The sequence below is a fragment of the Myotis davidii genome, unplaced genomic scaffold (assembly GCF_000327345.1).
Source record: "Myotis davidii unplaced genomic scaffold, ASM32734v1 scaffold217, whole genome shotgun sequence".
Classification (NCBI taxonomy): domain Eukaryota; kingdom Metazoa; phylum Chordata; class Mammalia; order Chiroptera; family Vespertilionidae; genus Myotis; species Myotis davidii.
In genome coordinates this window covers 9754582-9774163 of record NW_006290034.1, presented here as the reverse complement: position 1 = coordinate 9774163, position 19582 = coordinate 9754582, and the positions used below count along the sequence as shown (strand labels likewise).

The 19582-nt window shown below is 45.3% G+C and overlaps 1 protein-coding gene across 1 annotated transcript in view; it reads right to left on the bottom strand.

Moving 5' to 3' along the window:
* CD101 (CD101 molecule) overlaps positions 1-12787 on the bottom strand; it is a 30791-nt gene extending 18004 nt beyond the window's left edge. The window contains exons 1-4 of the mRNA XM_006763054.2: positions 12698-12787; positions 3795-4175; positions 2080-2493; positions 496-882 (exon numbers count right to left, since the gene is read on the bottom strand). Coding sequence (XP_006763117.1) covers positions 496-882; positions 2080-2493; positions 3795-4175; positions 12698-12740 — 1225 coding nt within the window. The 5' untranslated portion in view covers positions 12741-12787. The remainder of the gene's footprint in view (positions 1-495; positions 883-2079; positions 2494-3794; positions 4176-12697) is intronic.
* Between the last annotated feature and the right edge of the window lie 6795 nt (positions 12788-19582).

Below are 19582 nucleotides of genomic sequence, written 5' to 3'. Positions count from 1 at the left end.
TTTAAGGAAAATGTAATGTTCTGTCATTATTTTACACTTGAGGAAATTGAGATTTAGAGAAATAAAGTGGAGCCTCCACGGTCATGACCCATTTAACCGCTCAAGAACGGGACTCAGGCCCAGCCAGCATGGCTCAGTGGTTGACACCGACCTATGAACCAGGAAGTCACAGTTCGATTCCCGGACAGGGCACATACCCGGGTTGTGAGCTTGATCCCCAGTGTGAGGTATGCAGGAGGCAGCTGACCAATGATTCTTTCTCATCATTAATGTTTCGCTCTCTCTCTCTCCTCCATTCCTCACTGAAATCAATAAAAATATATTTTTAAAAAAAAGAAAAAAGAACAGGGCTCAGGTCTTTGGCTAGTTTGGGTGCTTTCCTGTACTTGCCCCCAAAGTGATCTGATTGACTCCACTGTGTCCCTGAGGCAGCCTGTACTAATGAAGGAGAGGATCTGAAAGCAGCTCAACCATGCCTGGTCCGACTTCACATACCTGCTGGCTTCCTCAGGTGCACGTGACTGTCTGGGGATTGCTTGCTCTGAAGCAGCTGCCAGGAGCCCATCTGAGCCCTTGTCATCTCCGCCACTGCGCATCTGTAGGTGCCTTCATCCTCTGGGCCCGCAGAGAAGATCTTGAAAGAGAAAGCCTTGGGGCTCGACTTTGAAACCTGGAGTTGTCCTTGACTTGCTCTCTCGTTGTAGCCTTCCTTCAGGCCCAGAACTCCACCGGCATCAATGCGGGCCACTTCCATGCCATTGAAGAACCACACGCCCTGAAGCTGTGGGGCCCGGCCACTGCCCAGTACCTGGCACACCAGTTCTAAGGGTTTCCCTTCAGTAAACGTGCTCTCGGCCGTAAGGTTGACTTGAAAATCTCTCACTAGGAAACAAAGCAAGGCAGGTATTTAGAGAGGCCACTGCATCTGTCCCTTCAGTAGCAGAGAGAGATGACAGCCCCGTAAGGACAGTACAAAGATTGAATGCCATGCAGGGGTTCAAGTCTAAGGAGGAGATAGGCCGAAGAAATGCCTAGCATCGAAAATGCCCTTGCCTGTTTCTGACATCACACAGGAAGAACAGCATACCTGTTCTCTGAATGCAATCCTATTAAGCAGGATGTGTGCATAGATGAATAAAGTATAGAGCAATGTGTTTTTAAAATAAAAGATATGACAGGTTTTACGCTATGTTGAATTACTAGAAATTGTGATTTCTTGCTCTATATTTTGGCTGAGAGTATCCAGTGGAGTTTTCCTGCGTTAAAAGCACATGTGATCTATGACAGGTTCACAGCTAATATCATTATTAACAATGAAAAACTGAAAGCTTTTCCTCTAAGATCAGGAGTAAGACAAGAATGCCCACGCTTACCACCTCTATTCCACATGGTACCAAAAGTCCTAACCAGAGCAATTAGCCAGAAAAATAAATAAATACAAGGCATCCAAATCAGAAAAAAAAGAAGTAAAATCATGTGTAGAAACTCCAAAAGACTCCACTCAAAAACTGTTAAAACTAATACACAATTTCAGTAAAGGTGCAGGTTACAAAAATCAACATCCAAAAATAATCTGTTGTATTTTTAGATACTAACAACGAACTATTAGAAAAATAAACTAAGAAAACGCTCTTATTTACAATCGCAACAAAAAGAAGAAAATGCCACCCAACGCAATCTACAGCGACTCAGGCCAGGTGTCTGTGGTGACACACCTGATTCCCAAGGCCAGCTCCACCGCTCAGCAGCGGGGTGACCTTGGGCAGGGCATCCAGCATGGCCGAGGCTCAGGGTCCTCGCAGAGCCTGGCCAGAATGGTAACAACACTCACTATTTCCACATACGGCTTGTGGAATCTATCCAACTATTCAACAGACCTTAGCCCATACAAACCCTCCTGTGGACAGAGCCAAAAACGGACGGTCTTTCTTTTATTTATGCTTCCCAGATGGCGAAAGGAAAATTTACTCAAGCTTTCAGGGAAAACATTTTTAGATCCAACAGAGGATGAGAAGAAAACAAAAAGTTATCCCATAAACACCCACCACCAGCACATTAATTTCCCGAGAAGATAATTACCTGCTGGCTGGATTCGCAAGGTTGTTTGATCTGTCTGCTTTTTTGCAATGAAAGTCCAGGTTTCATCCGGATCCTGAATCCATTCAGTTGCCTCACAGAACAGCCGGCCTTGATCCGAGGGCTGCAGGCTCCCCATGGACAGCCTGAAGGTAGCGGCCCCAAGCTTGTCGAGCCGCACGGCACCACGTGCAAACCTCTCTGTGTATGAGGGCCCGGGGAGCAACGTAAAATCTTTGGAGAGGGAAATGACCTTGGTGGCTGGACTTCCTCCATCCTGCAGCAGGTACCAGGCGACAGACAGGTGGGTATGCTGAGCTGTGGCTTTGGCTGCCTCACAGGTAAGTTCTAACGGCTCACCTTCCTCCTTACTGAGAGTCTGGGGACTCATGGTGGCAGAGAGGGTGTCTGGAATAACTGGAAGCAAAGACATAATGATAATTGGCCCAATGCCAGTCAGATTGGCCTACTTAGATGAAGATGGCGCCCTGACCCACCATCAGTAAAGCACATACTTTGAGTTCCTTTTCTGGTAGCCATACGCGCTCCCTGTGGCCAATGCAAATGTTGGCATCTATGTACATACAGTTGATGGAACTCAGCAAAGCTAATGGCTCCCTGATGCACTGATCCTGACTTTACATGTTTAGCATGGGCTGTAGCCAAGGTTGCTACTTGGACATGAAGTATTTAAAGGGGAACACCCTGGGAGCTAGGAGACCTAGATTCTGATCCAAAATCTGTCCCTATCTGACTACACGAACCGGAGCAAGTCAGTTCACTTCCTTGGCCTTAACCTGCTCCTTTATAAAACAACATTCTGAAACCATCTGTTATCTGCTATTCAGAGCCAACATGCAACCTGTACGAAAGTGCTGATAACCATCCTACACCTCATCATTCTCTCCGTCCTCAAAGGAAATGACAGAGCCTAAGCTTAAGTGAAGGCAACACTTAGATTCGATCAATGACTATTTACAGAGCATCTATTTAGTGCAAGGGACTGAGATAAACATCCCCTCCTCCTGGTGCTCAGAGTGAGGTAGGAGAGAGTCACAGAAGCAGCCAATTACCACATAAACAGGTGAGGGCTAAGAATAGTGGTGTGAATAGAACATTGAGAGGAAAGAAATTGAAATACTGCCTGCAACAGTCAGGGCAGGTTTCATAGCAGAGGTAATAGCTAAACTGGGTCCTGAAGTATATGTAGGAGTTTGCTAGGCTGAACAAAGGGTGATAAGATATTCTAGGCAAAGGGACAAAATGGTAATTGCAAGAACTATTACCCTTTCTTTTTTGGTAAATATGCTAGAGAAGGGTAGCTTGAAAATAAGCATTGACATTATGACATTAATACTACCTGTGACATTAATACCAGCTCTTATCAAGTTAATGTTCTGCCTCCAAGAGAAGACATAACCTAATGAGTGCTCTCTAAGCTTTGACTGATGCTGTGGTTCCTATCAACCTATGGGTAGCTGTGGGTAGGCCTTGGGAAGACACACACTATCTCAATCTTCAAGGCAAAGTTGATTGGAAAAATTAATTGACAGCTTTCAAAAACATGAACTACATATTTGTGATAAATCCCCCAAATACCCAGAGAGGTACATGGGCAATTCTGCCAACGCAAACAGCACAATATAAAGCCATGTCCCACCGCAAGGCACTGCGATGGATATTTGGGGGTGGCGAGCGGAGGAGGGCACACGGCTTACCAATCAGGGTAGTCTTCGCACTGTAACTCCCATAGTATTTGTCATCAGTGTTCGGTGTGTGACACTCGTATTCACCAGAATCCTTCACCTGGAGCTTTGAGATGTGCAACAAGACCGAGTTGCCCTGGAGCCTCTCCACGTAGACGTCCCTGCTTCGCACCCGCTGCGCATACGCTGCGTAAGTGAAGCCGGCATCCTTGGTGCTAACGATCTGGATTTCTCGGGCCGGGGCTGTCGGCAGGTAGACAGACCACTGGAAATGCTGCTCGGAAGGTCCCTGGTGGCCAGTTACCTTGCAGCCGATGCTGACAGGGTAACCTTCAGCTCTAAACAGCGGTCCTTTCTGAACTGTTACTTCTCTCTGGCCAATGCTGAGTTTAGCTTGCAAGTGGGAGAAAGAAAGGGGAATAAAAATAGATTAGTGTCCCAGCTCCCAGCGTGCCGCCTTCTGTCGCTCCCTGTATTACAATCCCTGTAACTGAGATCGCAGGTTATTAGCTATAATCAACTCAAAGGTTCAACATCTTCTTTAGGCTGAGGAGCAGGGGAATGGCTTGATGAGTGAATTGTTCTTCTATAACTTTAACTTCCGTTATAATCTCTAGTCTCTTAGAATCAAGTCTAGCCCTAGCTGGTTTGGTTCAGTGGGTAGAGCGTCAGCCTGCGAACTGAAAGGTCCCAGGTTCGATGATTCCAGTCAAGGGCACATGCCCGGGTTGTGGGCTCAATCCCCAGCGGGGGACTTGCAGGAGGCAGCCGATCCATGAGTCTCTCTCATCATGGATGTTTCTATCTCTCTCTCCCTCTTCCTCCCTCTCTGAAATCAATAAAAATATATTTTAAAAAAAGATAGCTAAATAAAAATACCTGTAACAAGACTAGAAGTTAATTAAACAACAACAACAACAAAAACAAGTCTAGCCCTGGCCAGTGGGGCTCAGTTGGTTGGGTATCATCCTGTGCACGAAAAGGTTGCCAGTTCGGCCAAATCCGGTTTGGCTCAGTGGATAGAGCGTCGGCCTGCGGACTGAAAGGTCCCAGGTTCGATTCCGGTGAAGGGCATGTACCTGGGTTGCGGGCGCGTCCCCAGTGGGGGATGTGCAGGAGGCAGCTGATCGATGTCTCTCTCTCATCGATGTTTCTAGCTTTCTATCTCTCTCCCTTCCTCTCTGTAAAAAATCAATAAAATATATTTTTTTAAAAAAAAGGTTGCCAGTTCGATTCCCAGTCAGGGGACGTGCCCAGGTTGTGGTCTCAATTCCAGGTAGGGAGCATGCAGGAGGCAGCCGACCTACTTTATGTTTCTCTCTCACATCGATGTTTCTCTCTCCCTCTCTCTCTCTTCCTTCCTCTCTGAATTGAGTTAAAAAAAAACACCCCACAACAATTCTAGCTTAATTCATGTAACATGGCCCCTACCATGAAACATATCTGCTTATCTGAAGTGCACTTATTTTAAAGTAAATACAATGTATGATGATTCACCTATACATTTTTGGGGGGGATGGGGGGTGAAATTCAGCAGGTACTTCCTAAGCCTCAAATTCCTGGGTGGCATTTCTCACAGCCATGATTGCTGGAGAGGCAGTCTCCGGCACTGCCCATGGGGCCATGCCTTTTCCTGTGGGTTGGTTGGTCTATTTGTAGCTCCTGGCCTCATATGATGCAAGATCAGCTGAAATTAGCACCTGAAGAGATAGTACTTCCTTTCTATACCGCAGAGGGGATTTTGTTTTGTAATTTTTTAAAAAGCCACTACAACTTTATTGAAAAGCTTCATTCTGTTGAATGTCAAGTCCCACAGGATCTGGAATCAGAATTTATTTTAGTTCTTCCCTTACCCCAGGTTTTCATTTGGGACCACCGTGGAATGTTTCCTGTTGGGACAAATCTCATGTATTAGATTTAAAGGAGAAAACATTATCGAACGGTAACATTTCCTCTGATATACATATTTGCAAAATCAAGAATTTTGCAGAAATTACAATGCGTTTATTTATTATGTTAATATTAAAGGCTAGTTTGTGTTCCAGAAAAAAAACAAAGAACAGGTGACAGATGCCACAAGGGTGAGCTAGATCTTTCAGGAGGGCGGAGGGCCAGTGGGAAGGGGAGGATGAGATGGAGTGACCACAAGTCGGAGGACTCATTGAAGGAATGAACAGAACGGAGTTCATAAGAAGATACGGGAGAAGCAGCGCATCTGCTGAATCGCGTGACCCTACAGGACAAAGGAAACCGAAGGGAAAAAAGTGAGAGAAAGGAACAGTGACATTACAGGGACCATGATAAGGCTGAGAATAGAAATTCTGGAATGAAAACAATTCTGACAGAAGCGGGGCTACAAACAGATGGGCAGACAGAGTAAGTTGTCACCCGATATAGTCAACTAACTAAAAACTGCACATGTGCATGCTCAGTGCAAAACGGAACAGCAAACATCTAACCAACCAACTGACCAATCACACACATTTCCAGTAATCATTTAAAATATACTCATGTATTCATAAATCCCAATTTCATAGGTATGTTATGATTATATTATGCCTAGAAATAGAAGTTAGGGCACCTGAGAAAATTTTAAATTATTACCAAAAAAAAAAAATTATACTACAGAGGCCATTGAAAACATTTTCAGCAAAGCCAGCCAGTCTTAGGCATGCTTCTAAGAGAAGGTGTGTACTGTCACTCAGGCGACCATGAGAGAGCATCCGTGCCTGTATTATCCATTAGAGCCCATAACTAGAGACCACCCATACGCCCACCAACGTAGAGCAGATGAACTCAGTACATCCATAAAATGAAATAGTTGCAATAATATAAATAACTGTGTTTAATAAAAGATGCAAAATACTTTGAATCTGTTTGACTACCTAGAGAATAGAATGGTTCTACTCTTTATAAAGTTTTAAAACAGGCAAGACTACACAGTGTTGTTAAGTGATGCAAACATAAGGGGTAAAGAGAATTAAAAGAAAAGAAAGCTAGGAAGTGGTTATCATGAAAGTCAGAAAAGTGATTGCGTGGGGGCGGGGGGGGGGGGGTGGGGTTGTGATCTGGATGGGGCCCATGGCAGCATGGGTGAGTCTTTCTTGGGTCTTAGCAGTGTTCTATTTTTTTTTTGACCTGGGTAGTGATTGCATGGTTTTTACTTATTTGTTCAAAGGCACATTTATGTTTTATCAACTGTTCTTTTGTGTTATATTTCACAATTTAAAAAATGCCTTTAAAAAAATATAGTTTCTGAGGTACCACTAACCTGTTTATATCAGGGCATGTTTCCACAATGCTATTTTTGGTTGCTAGGCAACACTCCTTCAACATTTTCCATGACTTTTCAGAGAGATGGGTGCCGCATTTGAAGCATTTCATTGTGAAAACTAACATTTCATTTTCTACTGTTTTATTTGCCAGTTCAATAAATATTTATTCAGCCACTTCTAGTATTTCTGATGCTTCAGGAACCAAGATATGAAGATGAGTTGGAGAGAGACTCTGACTTCTATATTTTATAATTTGGTCAAGTAGGGTAATAGTCCTCATAGAGAGATGTGATAAAAATGCTTTGAGGAATTTGAAGGAAGGAGAGATTGTATTTTTTGAGGAGGGAAATAGGCCAGGTTTATGAAAGAGACAGTACCAGAAATGGACTTTGGAGAATTGGAACGATTATGACAATTTAAGTGGGGAGACAGGGTCTTTTAGATAAGGAGATTTCATGAGGAGACTGAATGAATAGGAATCAAAAGACTTGTTAAAGGAAATAGGAAGTAATCGGTTGGATTAGGGGAAGAGTTATATGAAGATTAATAGAAGGAGGTAAGACCAGGTAGGACATTTGGATCCAGAACATGAAGGACTTGACTCTTATGATTAAATGTGTGCACTTGATTGAGTAAGCCATGCTTGATTAAGCCTGAAAGTGTTTGAATGGTCTTAGGAAAATTAACCTGACAAGTTGTATAGGATGATGGAAATTAGAAACAGACATGAGGTCATTATTGTAGCCCAGGAGAGAAGTGATGATGGCAACAGGGGTGGAAAGAAAGGGACTACAATTTCGAAGCCATTGTGGTGATAAAATCTACCGTTTTTCAGTGTCTTGGATGCTTGGAGGTAGTAGGGGTGAGTGGAGGGATGGGAGGAAGGAAGAAATCAAAGATGATACCCAGGTTTGTGAGGGTGACTGGAAGAATAATGGAACTATTAACAGAAATAGGAGATCAGGGAGGGTTTCTGTTGTGTGTTCAAGGAAGAAGATAACGCATTTAATTTTGGAAATACTAAATTTGAATACCTCGGAATAAACAGGGAGGATATATAGCAAATAACTGGAAATAATATTTAAATATATGTATCTGTGCTTTAAAGTCTTCAACCCTTTGAAAAGATGTATATTCTAATCCTTTCAAGAACTCAGTCATAGTTCCTTATTTGGCAGTGCCAAAACTTGTAAATGGCTGAGCCAAACTTGAACCTGGATTTGCCAATGCCAAACCTCTGGCTATCTCTACGGTTTCTCATGGTTTCCTGTAAATGCTTGTTTGTAAGTAGGGAGAGTTCTGGGCTGTAGATGCAAAATAAGTCAGTTATACATGTAAGTATTGGGAAGTGTTAGGGAATATAGAGAAGAGTGCTAAAGAGAGATTACTAGAAAATCTCTCTATTTAGGGGGCTCTGATGAGGAACAACACCTATGGAAGGAAGAGTTAGGGAGTTGAGGGGGCAGCCAAGACACAGTTGCTTGGAAACCAAAGGAGGCAAATCATTCCAATAAGAAAGGGCTTGTCAGCACTGCGAAATGCCTCCGAGAGGCGGATTCTAAAGGCTTAATGATGAGGGTGTCAGTGGATGTAAAAGTGATGTCAATCGAGCAGAAGCGGCAGATTTCAAGGGTCAGAAGCCAGTGCAGGAAGCGTAAACTACTTCAAGAAGTTTCAGGCAGAAGAGTAGGGAGGAATAAGATGACAGCAGGTAGAGAGCAGCAGTGAGGGCCGGGAGGGACACAGGTGCCATTGTCTGCTTAGGGGAGAGGAGCAGTGGAGGGGAGAGATGGATGAAGCCAGAGAAAGGGTGATGAATGGAGTAAGGTGCTAGTAGCAGCATGAGGTCAAGAACATGATTGGGATGGTACTGTTTCTCAGAAAAGCAAACGCCATAATGTAGCAGCTTCATAGGTATTTTTAAGATGGAAAGGACTGACTGACAGAGTTCAATTCAAATGCCTATGCATTGGGATCAGACCCTGAAACATCTTATCAGGAATATATTCTCGGTGGGATATGGTGTATATATCTCTCCTCTTCCTAAAGAGTAAACTGTCTCGGAGGACTGCCCCTTTGCCCTCTCTCTGAATGGGCAGAGGGTTAGATGCCCTAGCACAGCAGCTCAAAGTCTCGTTGACTGATGGGCACACAGCGTGGCGCTGACATACGGCATTGGAGTCATGCTTTTGAAACATGAAGAATTCCGTGATAGTATTGGCTTTTTTTTTTTTCCAAAACTATCTCTGGGATTGCCAAATTTGCCGCTTCAGTATTATTTGAGTAGAAGCTATGAGACTGAACCATATAAAACGACTCATATTTGACCATTTTTGATACACAAAAACAGCAACTCCAAATGATTCCACCTTACAGAAAACCTACCAGGAGAACATGGAACACACCACTCAACTCCTTTCTTTACACATAGAAAAACCTATCCGCATGGAAGCTGGGACAGCTTCCACCCATAATTTAGTGACATTTTTTTCATGAAATAGTTTCAGTTACACAAGCAATTTCCCCACCCCAAGACCCTCCCATATTAATGGCTTTTGTTTGGAGGCCGTCTAGTTGAGGTGAGGAATGACAGATCAAATATGCAGAACTAAGGGCTAAATCCAAGAGCTCATTTAATCATGACATTGACCTCATTTAGCACCTTACTTATTATAATAGGATTAAGCAGGATTACTAAAAATATAAATAAATTAAGACTGAACAGTACAATTGATCAACTGGTCATCACTTAATTAGTTTCCTTCATCTCCCCCTCAAAATATATATATATGCATGCATAATATGCTAATTAGACCGGATGTCCTTCTGGACAACCTTCCAGACAAAGCCGGGGCTGCGAGAGAAGCCCGGGTCCCGGGTGCCAGAGGGAAGCCAGTGCCGGTAGCCAGGGGAAGGAAGGCCTACTCTAGCATGAATTTCGTTCATCGGGCCTCTAGTATATATATGTTTTTATTGATTTCAGAGAGGAAGGGACTGGGAGAAACAGAAACATCAATGATGAGAGAATCATTGATTGGCTGCCTCCTCCACACCCCCTATGGGGAATCGAACTCAGACCCTTTGTCTACAGGCCGATGCTCTATCCACTGAACCAAACTGGCTAAGACTCCCCCTCAATATTTGTGATGACTAATAGCAGGCTTCCTACATTTTTGCAAGTTACTTCCTGATTTATGTGTTCTACACATAAAAACTGGTTCTATACAAAGTTAGTGCTGAGGATGACTCAGACGTTAGAAGTAAAATATATAAGCCAGTATCGGCCATTGTTTAAATGGGTTAAGAAAAAGCTACCAGCTCCCTCTTTTGAATCTTGGTTACTACTTCCTTTCCCCTCGGACCGTCCAGCCTGCTTACAAAAGAGAGAAAAGTTGCAATTGTCTGACTTGCCCAATGTAAACCCAGCTTCCTCCTACACGCAAACCAAACACACACTCCAAACTCGCAAAGCAAGTACACCCGAGAATCACTCTCAGACAAATGAACAGGACAAACAGGAGCACACCGGCCAACAATCCTCAAAGGGTCCCTCCAGTCCACCTGGCCCTCAGCACCTGCCAGACCAGTCCAGTGGGCACTGGTCACCCAGCAACGGGTCCCAGGAATCTTCTTCAGACCACCTCTCACCCCATCAAGCCCCCGATCTGGTTCTTACCTCACACTAGCCAATGCTCCTTGCGACGGGAGCCCAAACCAATTCAGCTCAAACCAATGTTTATTAAGCACCTCCTTGGCTGAATGCTGCTCCCTTTGCGTGCTTTAGCCACAGCCCTGGTCACACTGACTGTGATTTCTTCTAGTTCCCCTCTGGTTCCGGTCATTTAAGTCCCTTCGCTAACTCAGTCCACTCTCTGTAGAGCAGGAGTTCTTAGCCTGGGATTACTACTTCCTTTCCCCTCGGACCTTCCAGCCTGCTCACTAAAGACAGAAAATTTGCAATTTTAAAGAGTCCATAAACCTGGATGGGGAAAAAAAACCCCACAAAAAACCCTGACATTTTAATTTTCATTAATATTCATGGAAATTTAGTATTTCCTTCAGTCATGAATGTAGACAAGAAACCATAAATATTTTCTTTATCACATTACAGTTGTTGCAAAAATCTTGAAATATTGTTCATATTCATTGCAACGTTGAAGTTTGGTGGTTAACTTCTAGATTGTTATGTAATGCATAAAGAGATGAATAAGTGACTACATCACAATCGATTTAAAACTACTTTGGCCCTGGCTGGTGTGGCTCAGTTGGTTGGAGCATTGTCCCATACACCAAAAAAGAAAAAAAAAGTGGCAGGTTTGGTTCAGACAGGGCACATTTGGAAAACAACCAACCGATATGTATCTCTCACATTGATGTTTCTCCTTTCCCCTCGGACCTTCCAGCCTGCTCACTAAAGACAGAAAATTTGCAATTTTAAAGAGTCCATAAACCTGGATGGGGAAAAAAAACCCCACAAAAAACCCTGACATTTTAATTTTCATTAATATTCATGGAAATTTAGTATTTCCTTCAGTCATGAATGTAGACAAGAAACCATAAATATTTTCTTTATCACATTACAGTTGTTGCAAAAATCTTGAAATATTGTTCATATTCATTGCAACGTTGAAGTTTGGTGGTTAACTTCTAGGTTGTTATGTAATGCATAAAGAGATGCATAAGTGACTACATCACAATCGATTTAACACTACTTTGGCCCTGGCTGGCGTGGCTCAGTTGGTTGGAACATCGTCTCAGACACCAAAAAAGAAAAAAAAACGTGGCAGGTTTGGTTCAGTCAGGGCACTTTTGGAAAACAACCAATTTGGTTGGAGCATTGTCCCATACACCAAAAAAGAAAAAAAAAGTGGCAGGTTTGGTTCAGACAGGGCACATTTGGAAAACAACCAACCGATATGTATCTCTCACATTGATGTTTCTCTCTCTCCCCTTTCCTCTTCCTAAAATTAATTAAAAATATTCTAATAACTGCATTTCAATATGATTGATTGATTTCCCCTAGAGCCCTTTGTATCTTATTTTATGCACTTAAGACATTATTCTGAGATGGGGTTATCGGCTTTACCAGATGCTAAAGGAAACCATTGCACAATTAGTACCTGCTCGCTGCTCTACCTACTCTGGAACTATGTCATTCCCTTCCCAATTCACCATCAAACTTCCCTTTTCCTCCCGTTACAGGATGTAGGAATGCCCCGGGCCAGCTAAGGCCCCTGCGTATGCTCGTCAGCCAAGCCAAGTGAATCTCCCTGCCCCTTCTCTGTCTCTCAGCAGTCATTTCCCCCTTCAGCCCAGGTAGAGTCCAGAACCTTCTTTAGCTTAGCCTAAAACTACTAAGTGCTCTCATGACCTTTCCTTCTATCCCCAAGGCACACTTACCTAGTCAAGCTCTGACATCAGGCAAACCTTACAATCACCTCCCAGGCTGGAGAGCGAAGCCTCTTCCTGTCTCCAGGGATGAGCTAGCCCAAGAAGACAAGGTAAAGGCAGAGCCAGCAGAACTGGCAGATCTGGCACCGCCAACACCAGAGAAGCCTGGCCCCGTTTTTCCTGGAGAAACCACATTGTCCTGTTCCATCACCCAGCAGCCCCTGGGACCAGAAAACAAGTGGAACTTACTGAGAAAGAGAAGGAGAGATGCCACACGTGGGATGCGTGCCATGGGGACCCGTGCAGAGCTCCGCGGGTGGTGGCACTGAGGTTGCTCAGATGCCGGGCGACAAACGCTATGTTCTCACTATAAAGGCAAAGAGGAAGCGGTGTCATTTCCAGCCCACTGAGAGAGCGAGGTGACTTGCAAAAGCCACGCTAGTTGCACTGTGGTGCTTTGCGAACTGCCCCAACTTGGGTGTGAAAAAAAAAAAATTAGTTCAGACAACTGAACAGGACAGTTATCTTCCTGGGTAAGTATATGTTTTATAAGATAAAAATAAGAAAAGATAGGCCTCATCCTGGGTAAATATGCATCCACAGGAAGTCATCAGGGAATTTAAGGAAACGAAATAAAAAAATAAAAAAATCAAGCAGAAATGTTCTTTTCTTCGCCCTGACCCCTCCTCCCATCCTGGGAGAGAAAAGGACTGAGAAATGGCAGAAGGGCCCCTGAAGGACATGAACCTGGAGAAGCAAGAGGTGATGGTGAGGAGGGCAGGCTCCAGGGCCGGCTGCCTGGGTTTGCACACCAAACCTATTTTTAAGAGCTGTGTGATCTTAGAGAAGTTAATTAACCTTTTCTAACTCTCATCTATAAAAAAGTATGTACCCCACAAGATTGCTGTGAGAATTGAATGGACGAATTTACTTAAGATGCTTAGAACAATATCTCGTACATGGAAAATGCTCAGTAAATGTCAGCCACCGTCATTCGACATTTAAGTGAATCTTCTTCTGCCCAGTGTGGGCCTGGGCACCAAGGAGGCCGGGGGGAGAGCCTAAAAGCTGGCACTGGACTCTGGCCAACTTAATCCCACTCTAGTCCCAGAAGACCACGGGTGAGCTCACGGAGGACTAGTTCCCTGGGTCGAGCCTACATTCAGATAGGCCAATAGCAAGCTGGCCTGCTTCACGCAGATCCCTGGCTCATTCCACCCATCCAACAATTTTTGAAATAATATCTTGCCCTGACCGGTTTGGCTCAGTGGATAGGCAGCCGTGGGCAAACTACGGCCCCTGGGCTGGTTCCATCCCTTTTGAAATGAATAAAAAAAAAAAAAAAAAAGATCATACCCTTTTATGTAATGATGTTTACTTTGAATTTATATTAGTTCACACAAACACTCCATCCATGCTTTTGTTCCGGCCCTCCGGTCCAGTTTAAGAACCCATTGTGGCCCTCGAGTCAAAAAGTTTGCCCACCCCTGTTCTATGTTCTGGGTGCCGTGGTAGGCTGTGCCCCTACAGAGTGTCAGCAATTCCGTCTTGGCTCTCAGGAAACTTCCACTTCATCGGATGACCAGAACACCACAACAATCAAGTCAGCACCCAAAGGGAATGGGGGAGGTTGGTGGGCAGGACGGATGGACAGGATGGGCTGGGCTGGGTCAAATGAAACAGCTCGGGAGAAGGGGGACAGGTACAGCTGGAGAGAAACGGTTTGGCATGAATGATGTCGCACCAGCTGTGCCTTCCTGTTGGAGTCAAGTTCAAGGCCGGTGTGAAGGGAGAAGGATCTAGAGAGGTAGGCTGGGCAGATCTTAGTGAGCCATGCACACCAGGCCCAAGAGTTTGGCTTTGGGGAGCTCTTGAGAGGGTGGCGTTTTCTGTTTGTTTTGGTTTGGCGGTGCGCTTGTTTGTTTTTACAGGAGCATGGTCTAGTTAGATTTTCCTGTTAAGCTTAATTCCATGTTGTGGTTAGCAATGATGAGGGTCTGAATGTGGGTGTTGAACATGAAGTCAGACAGAGAGATGAAGAAGTAACCACTTACTGAGCTCCTGCTATAGCGTCAGCACCCTACCAGGTGCTACAGACGCACGTGGAATTCAAGTGTCTGAGGAACTTCAATGGATGGTGGAGGTGGATCACGGTGGAGGCGAGCAGAAAATACAATGACCAGCTATCACACCAGGGGAATTAGTGGGGTCCCTAGAAGAAACACGTTGTAAGAGATATGGACATTTTTAGGAGGGAAAGCGAATATCTAATTTGGGACAACAGGGAAGAGGCTTGGCGAATAAAAGAAGGGGAAAATGGGCCCTGCCCACCAGGAACTTAGACTCTAGTTTAAGAAACAACCGTAGATAAGAAATAGTAGCCATGAAAGGCAGCCTGTGTTGGGTATCCGATTTATGGCTCTGGCAAGAAACACCCCATGAATTAACAGACTGGAGAGACCACTGCAGGCAGAGGGCAGCCAAAGGTCCTTCAGAAAAGGCTGCTTTTAAGTAGGTGCTCAGAGAACTGGTATGATTGAAATAGGCAGAGAAGAGAGGGGAGGGCATGCTAGGAGGGAGAAATGAAATTACAGATACAGAGGCAGGGGTGTGCAGGTTGTTTAATTTAGGGCAGTGTGTCTGGAATGGAGATTTCAAACGACCTCTCCAGGCTGCTCATTGTCACATCAGCGTGGCCCGAAGTACAAGAACCTGCTCAACATTTCAGCTGAAGTCATGAGTCAACCCCAGGCACCAAAATTTTAGGCAAACGCACCGTCTCAGTTAGTTACTGTTGTGTCATCAACCACCACCAAACTTTGGGGGCGCAGAACAGCCAGCATTAATTTTTGCTCACAAGCCATTGCATCTGCTAGCAAGAGCTTGATGGTCTAGGATGCCCTTGGCTTGGACTCCCCCGCCCCCCATACCCCTCTAAGAGGGTAGCCTGGACACGCTTTCATGGTGTCAGGGGCCCCAAAGAATGAGAGGAAATACATCGGTACTTTTTAAAGCTTCTACTTGCATCAGGACTGCCAACATCTCACAGACCAAAGCGGGTCACGTGGCCGCATCCAAAGGCAAGAGATGGGTTAACAAGCTCGCTCTCTTTCGTGAAGGGAACTGCAGAAGGAGCGATACAGAACGGGAGCCATCGATGCAGTCAATCTGCCAAGCGCACGGAGAAGAGAATTATTTTTGAAATCAGCATTGACCACAGAGATAACCGTTGCCAATAATACAGAGCGCCCTTTATTCCCGAAATACATACAACCAAGTAAAAGCTATGCAACTGCTCATTCCTGGCTGTTGCCCGCCCCCACCCCCTTTTTTGTTTCCATTTTAGTGGCTCCATTTCTGCCAGAATTTAACATTCACAGGGTGATGTCATTTCCTTTCTGGAGGGAAAAAGAAGCTTTCTGTTGTCAAGAAAAAAGGAGAAAGAAAAAAACAGAGCCAGAGAGAGACAGAGTTATTCTACTACCTTGGGAATTGGTGCGTTGCAATTGTATCATATGAAAGGAATGCAAAATGTAGTTCTTGCTTGAGATGGGGGGTGGGGGGGTTGGGGGGCGGGCAGTTCTGGACAAAGCAACCCAGGAATGTATTAAAGGGGAAAAAAATCCTATTCCAGGTCCTGGAAGATTAATGAAAAGATATATATATATATTTTTTCAGCTGTAATACACCCAAATATTAATTCCACAGAATCATAAAAATTACACCTTCTGTGCCCTCCCCTACCCTAAAAACTCAGGCCCAAGAAATAGTTAAACAGGAACCCTTGGCATGTAGTTTTATAGACTAACTCACATCACTATGTGATAGCTATTGCTAATCCCATTTTGCAGATGAGAAAACTGAGGCGCAGAGGAATCAACTAACCTAGCCAGGATCGTATGGCTGGGAAATGGCTGCATTCTAAGGCTGCTTGTTACTTCGATTCAGTGTTTTCTATTACACCTTGCAGCTTGCCATTCCTGACTTTCAGAGAAGGCAGAATGTGTGTCCGCAGGAAGCTGGTCATGATTTTGCTCCTTTCCGTACTTGAGCTTACAATTCAGGTCAGAGTCATGGCTATATTCAGGTGTGGAACTTGCCAAAGGTATGGGCTGAGCCTCTTGTCTACATGTATGGAATACCAAGCAGTGACGCCATAGGAAGGAATCAAATGATCCGTCAACTCCCTCAAAGAACAAGAGAGAAACTGAGGCCTTGAATGGGCCCAAGTCACTGCTGGGCTCTTTCCAGGGCGTTAACTGCATTTATAAACTGCCAGTACCTTCCCCAGGCCTAGAACAGAGCCGATTCCTGGGCAAAGTGAGTAACGAGGACACAGACCTCAAAACATGAGCTGGTTCCCACCCAGAGCACACATGAGGCCCACAGGAAAGTCTATGGGGAGGCCAGCCAAGGCTGCGGCTGCTCCAAGGCCCAGCAGGAAGTCGGGGCTCCCGCACTCCCCCCTGTCCAGGTCCCAGAAGCCAGCGGCCGGGGGAATCACACTGTTTTTGTATTACAGGGGCCAGCACCTGAACTGGTTGGGTTCCAGACTGCGTCATGAGTCAGAAAAGCCACTCTGCTCCAGTCACGATATGGTCACAGGACTTTGGTATTGGTTTCCTGAGCCGCAGAGAGGAACAACAGTGACTTCTCTTTCCTGTTAGGAGACCTATCAGGTCATGAGAATTCACCCAGCAACCAAAAAGACCTTGCCCCAGGCCTGGCCCTCACCTTGCCGCTCAGTGGGAATTTCAATATTGATCCTATGAAATCCATTTCTTCTTTTATCTTTATTTTTTAAAAATGTTTTTGTAGATGTTTTTAGAGAGAGGAAGAAAGAGGGAGAGAGAGATAGAAACACCAATGAGAGAGGAACACCATCGATTGGCTGCCTCCCGCACACTCCCTACTGGGGATCGAGCCCTCAACCTGGGCATGTGCCCTGACCAGGAACTGAACTGGAGACCTCTTGGTTCCTGGGTCGACGCTCAACCGCTGACCCACACCGGCCGGGCTCTTCTCATATCTGTAGAGAAACTCTGAGATGCTGTCCTAGGGTTCAAAGCTCAAGTGCTCGAGTTGCGACCGGAATTCAGCTGCAATCCCTCCCGCAGAAGAGATAAAAGGAAGATAGCAGAGGCCAACACCACGTTCCTCACACAACTTCAATTTAAATTAAACTTCCTTTAATGAAATAAAAAAACAAATGGTGCATTGCGTAATAGTTGTGGTCACAGTATAAAACAATACAATCAGTTCATATAACATTGGAAATGGACAAAAATACACAAGATCCTTCGTCGGTCTACGTGAAATCTGGCAGATCCCATGTGCCACACTACAAAAGAAAGTCAACTTTTTTCTCCTAGTGATTTGCACCCAGTATTTATCACTGAGAATTTGGTCAAACAGTGGAAGAGAACTTACCCAAATCCCAGTTCCCTTCTTCCTCTGTGGTTATTGGTGAAGCTAAAAAGAAAGTTTTCTGAAAGTAGCAAGTTGTGTAGTATTGCTTATTATTCCTGCCACAAAGGCCCAGTCTTTGGCTCACAGGTGCCCGTGACAAAATCGTGGCTGCAGGCGGTCTGCAAAGCAAGCGAGAGCCACCGGGGAAGCAGACACGAGTCTGAGTAGAAGGGGCCTCCACCAGCATCCCGGGGAAAGCCGCGTGGGTAGGAGGGGGAGAAAAGACAAATAAATACGTTTCTCCATGAAGACTGAAATCCAGTTGGTGAGTCAGAGTTCTGCCGTCCCACGAAAAATTGGAAAAGTTGTCAGAGTCAGAGTTTGCATTTTTTTCTCTTTTTTCTTTAAAAAAAGTGTAAAATGTATGTAAACATTACAAAGTAAACAATTGAACGTAATTTTGAGGCTCCTATCTGAACATAGCGTAGGCGCTTTCCGGGGAGACTTTCATGATTAGGGGGAAAAAAACCCAAACAATTTATCAAGTTTTGTTGTTGTTGTTGTTCAGAAGTGCAACGTCATCCGTGGGCATCGTGGCCGGGTCCTCCCTCCGCATGCCCAGTGCTTCTGGCAGGAACCCCCGCCAGAGAGCGTGTAAGAATGTCTCTCACACAGGCTCCTGGCAGGCACACGTCCCTGCGAGGAACGAGGTCCCTGTTACAATACCCTGGGATTTTCCCCTTCGGACCCACCCCCTGGACAGAGGGCGGGGTTGGGATCAAAGCCTTGAACTACAACAGCAGTTTGAAAGGACAAGGGACAGTGTGAGCACAGGTCACCTCTCCTACTACGGAGTGTCTGGTGTGACCCTTTTGTGGGTCAGACACATCTGGGGCCACCTGGTCACACCCCAGGCTAATACCCTTTCCTCTACCAAGAAGGGCTTCCGCTACAACAATCCTGAATCTGCTAGTGAGTGTGAGCGCTGCCAGGTGAGTGTGAGCGCTGCCAGGCTCCCAGGCACTGGCTGCTCCCAACGCAACACCTGTTTATGCGTTCTCTCTTTAACCTCCATGTGTACGCTCACCCATCACCCACCTCCTCTGAAATAGCAGTTAGGAAGCAACATGTAGAAAATACCCCCACTCTTGCCCAGTCAGTGTGGCTCAGTGGTTGAGTGTTGACCTATGAACCAAGAGGTCACGGTTCAATTCCCTATCAGGGCACACGCCCAGGTTGTGGGTTCGATCCCCAGTGGCGGGGCATGCAGGAGGCATCTGATCAATGATTCTCTCTCATCATTGATGTTTCTATCTCTCTATCCCTCTTCCTTCCTCTCCGAAAGCAATAAAAATAGACTTAAAAATTTGCCTCTCTGAAATCAATAAAAATAGACTTAAAAAATTTTTAAGAAAATACCCAACTCTAGTGCTATGGAGGCCTCTTCCTCTTCCTCCAGTCACTCATACTCTGCATCCCGTCTTCCCCGGTTCCATCTGTGCCTAGCAGTCATCTGTGCTGCCACCATCAGTGCAGGAGCCCGTGCCTACCCCACGAGTGGTCCTGCAGTGGGCAAACGGAGAGTGGGGGCCTGCCTCCTGGGGCTGCCTCGGTGATGCCTGCAGAAGGGGTGGTGGGCAGCAGAGGGAGGGAAATGGAGGGAAGACTGTGAGCCGGGAGGGGTCGGGCTCGTCCGGCCCATTGTGACAAAGAGCCGTACATGAA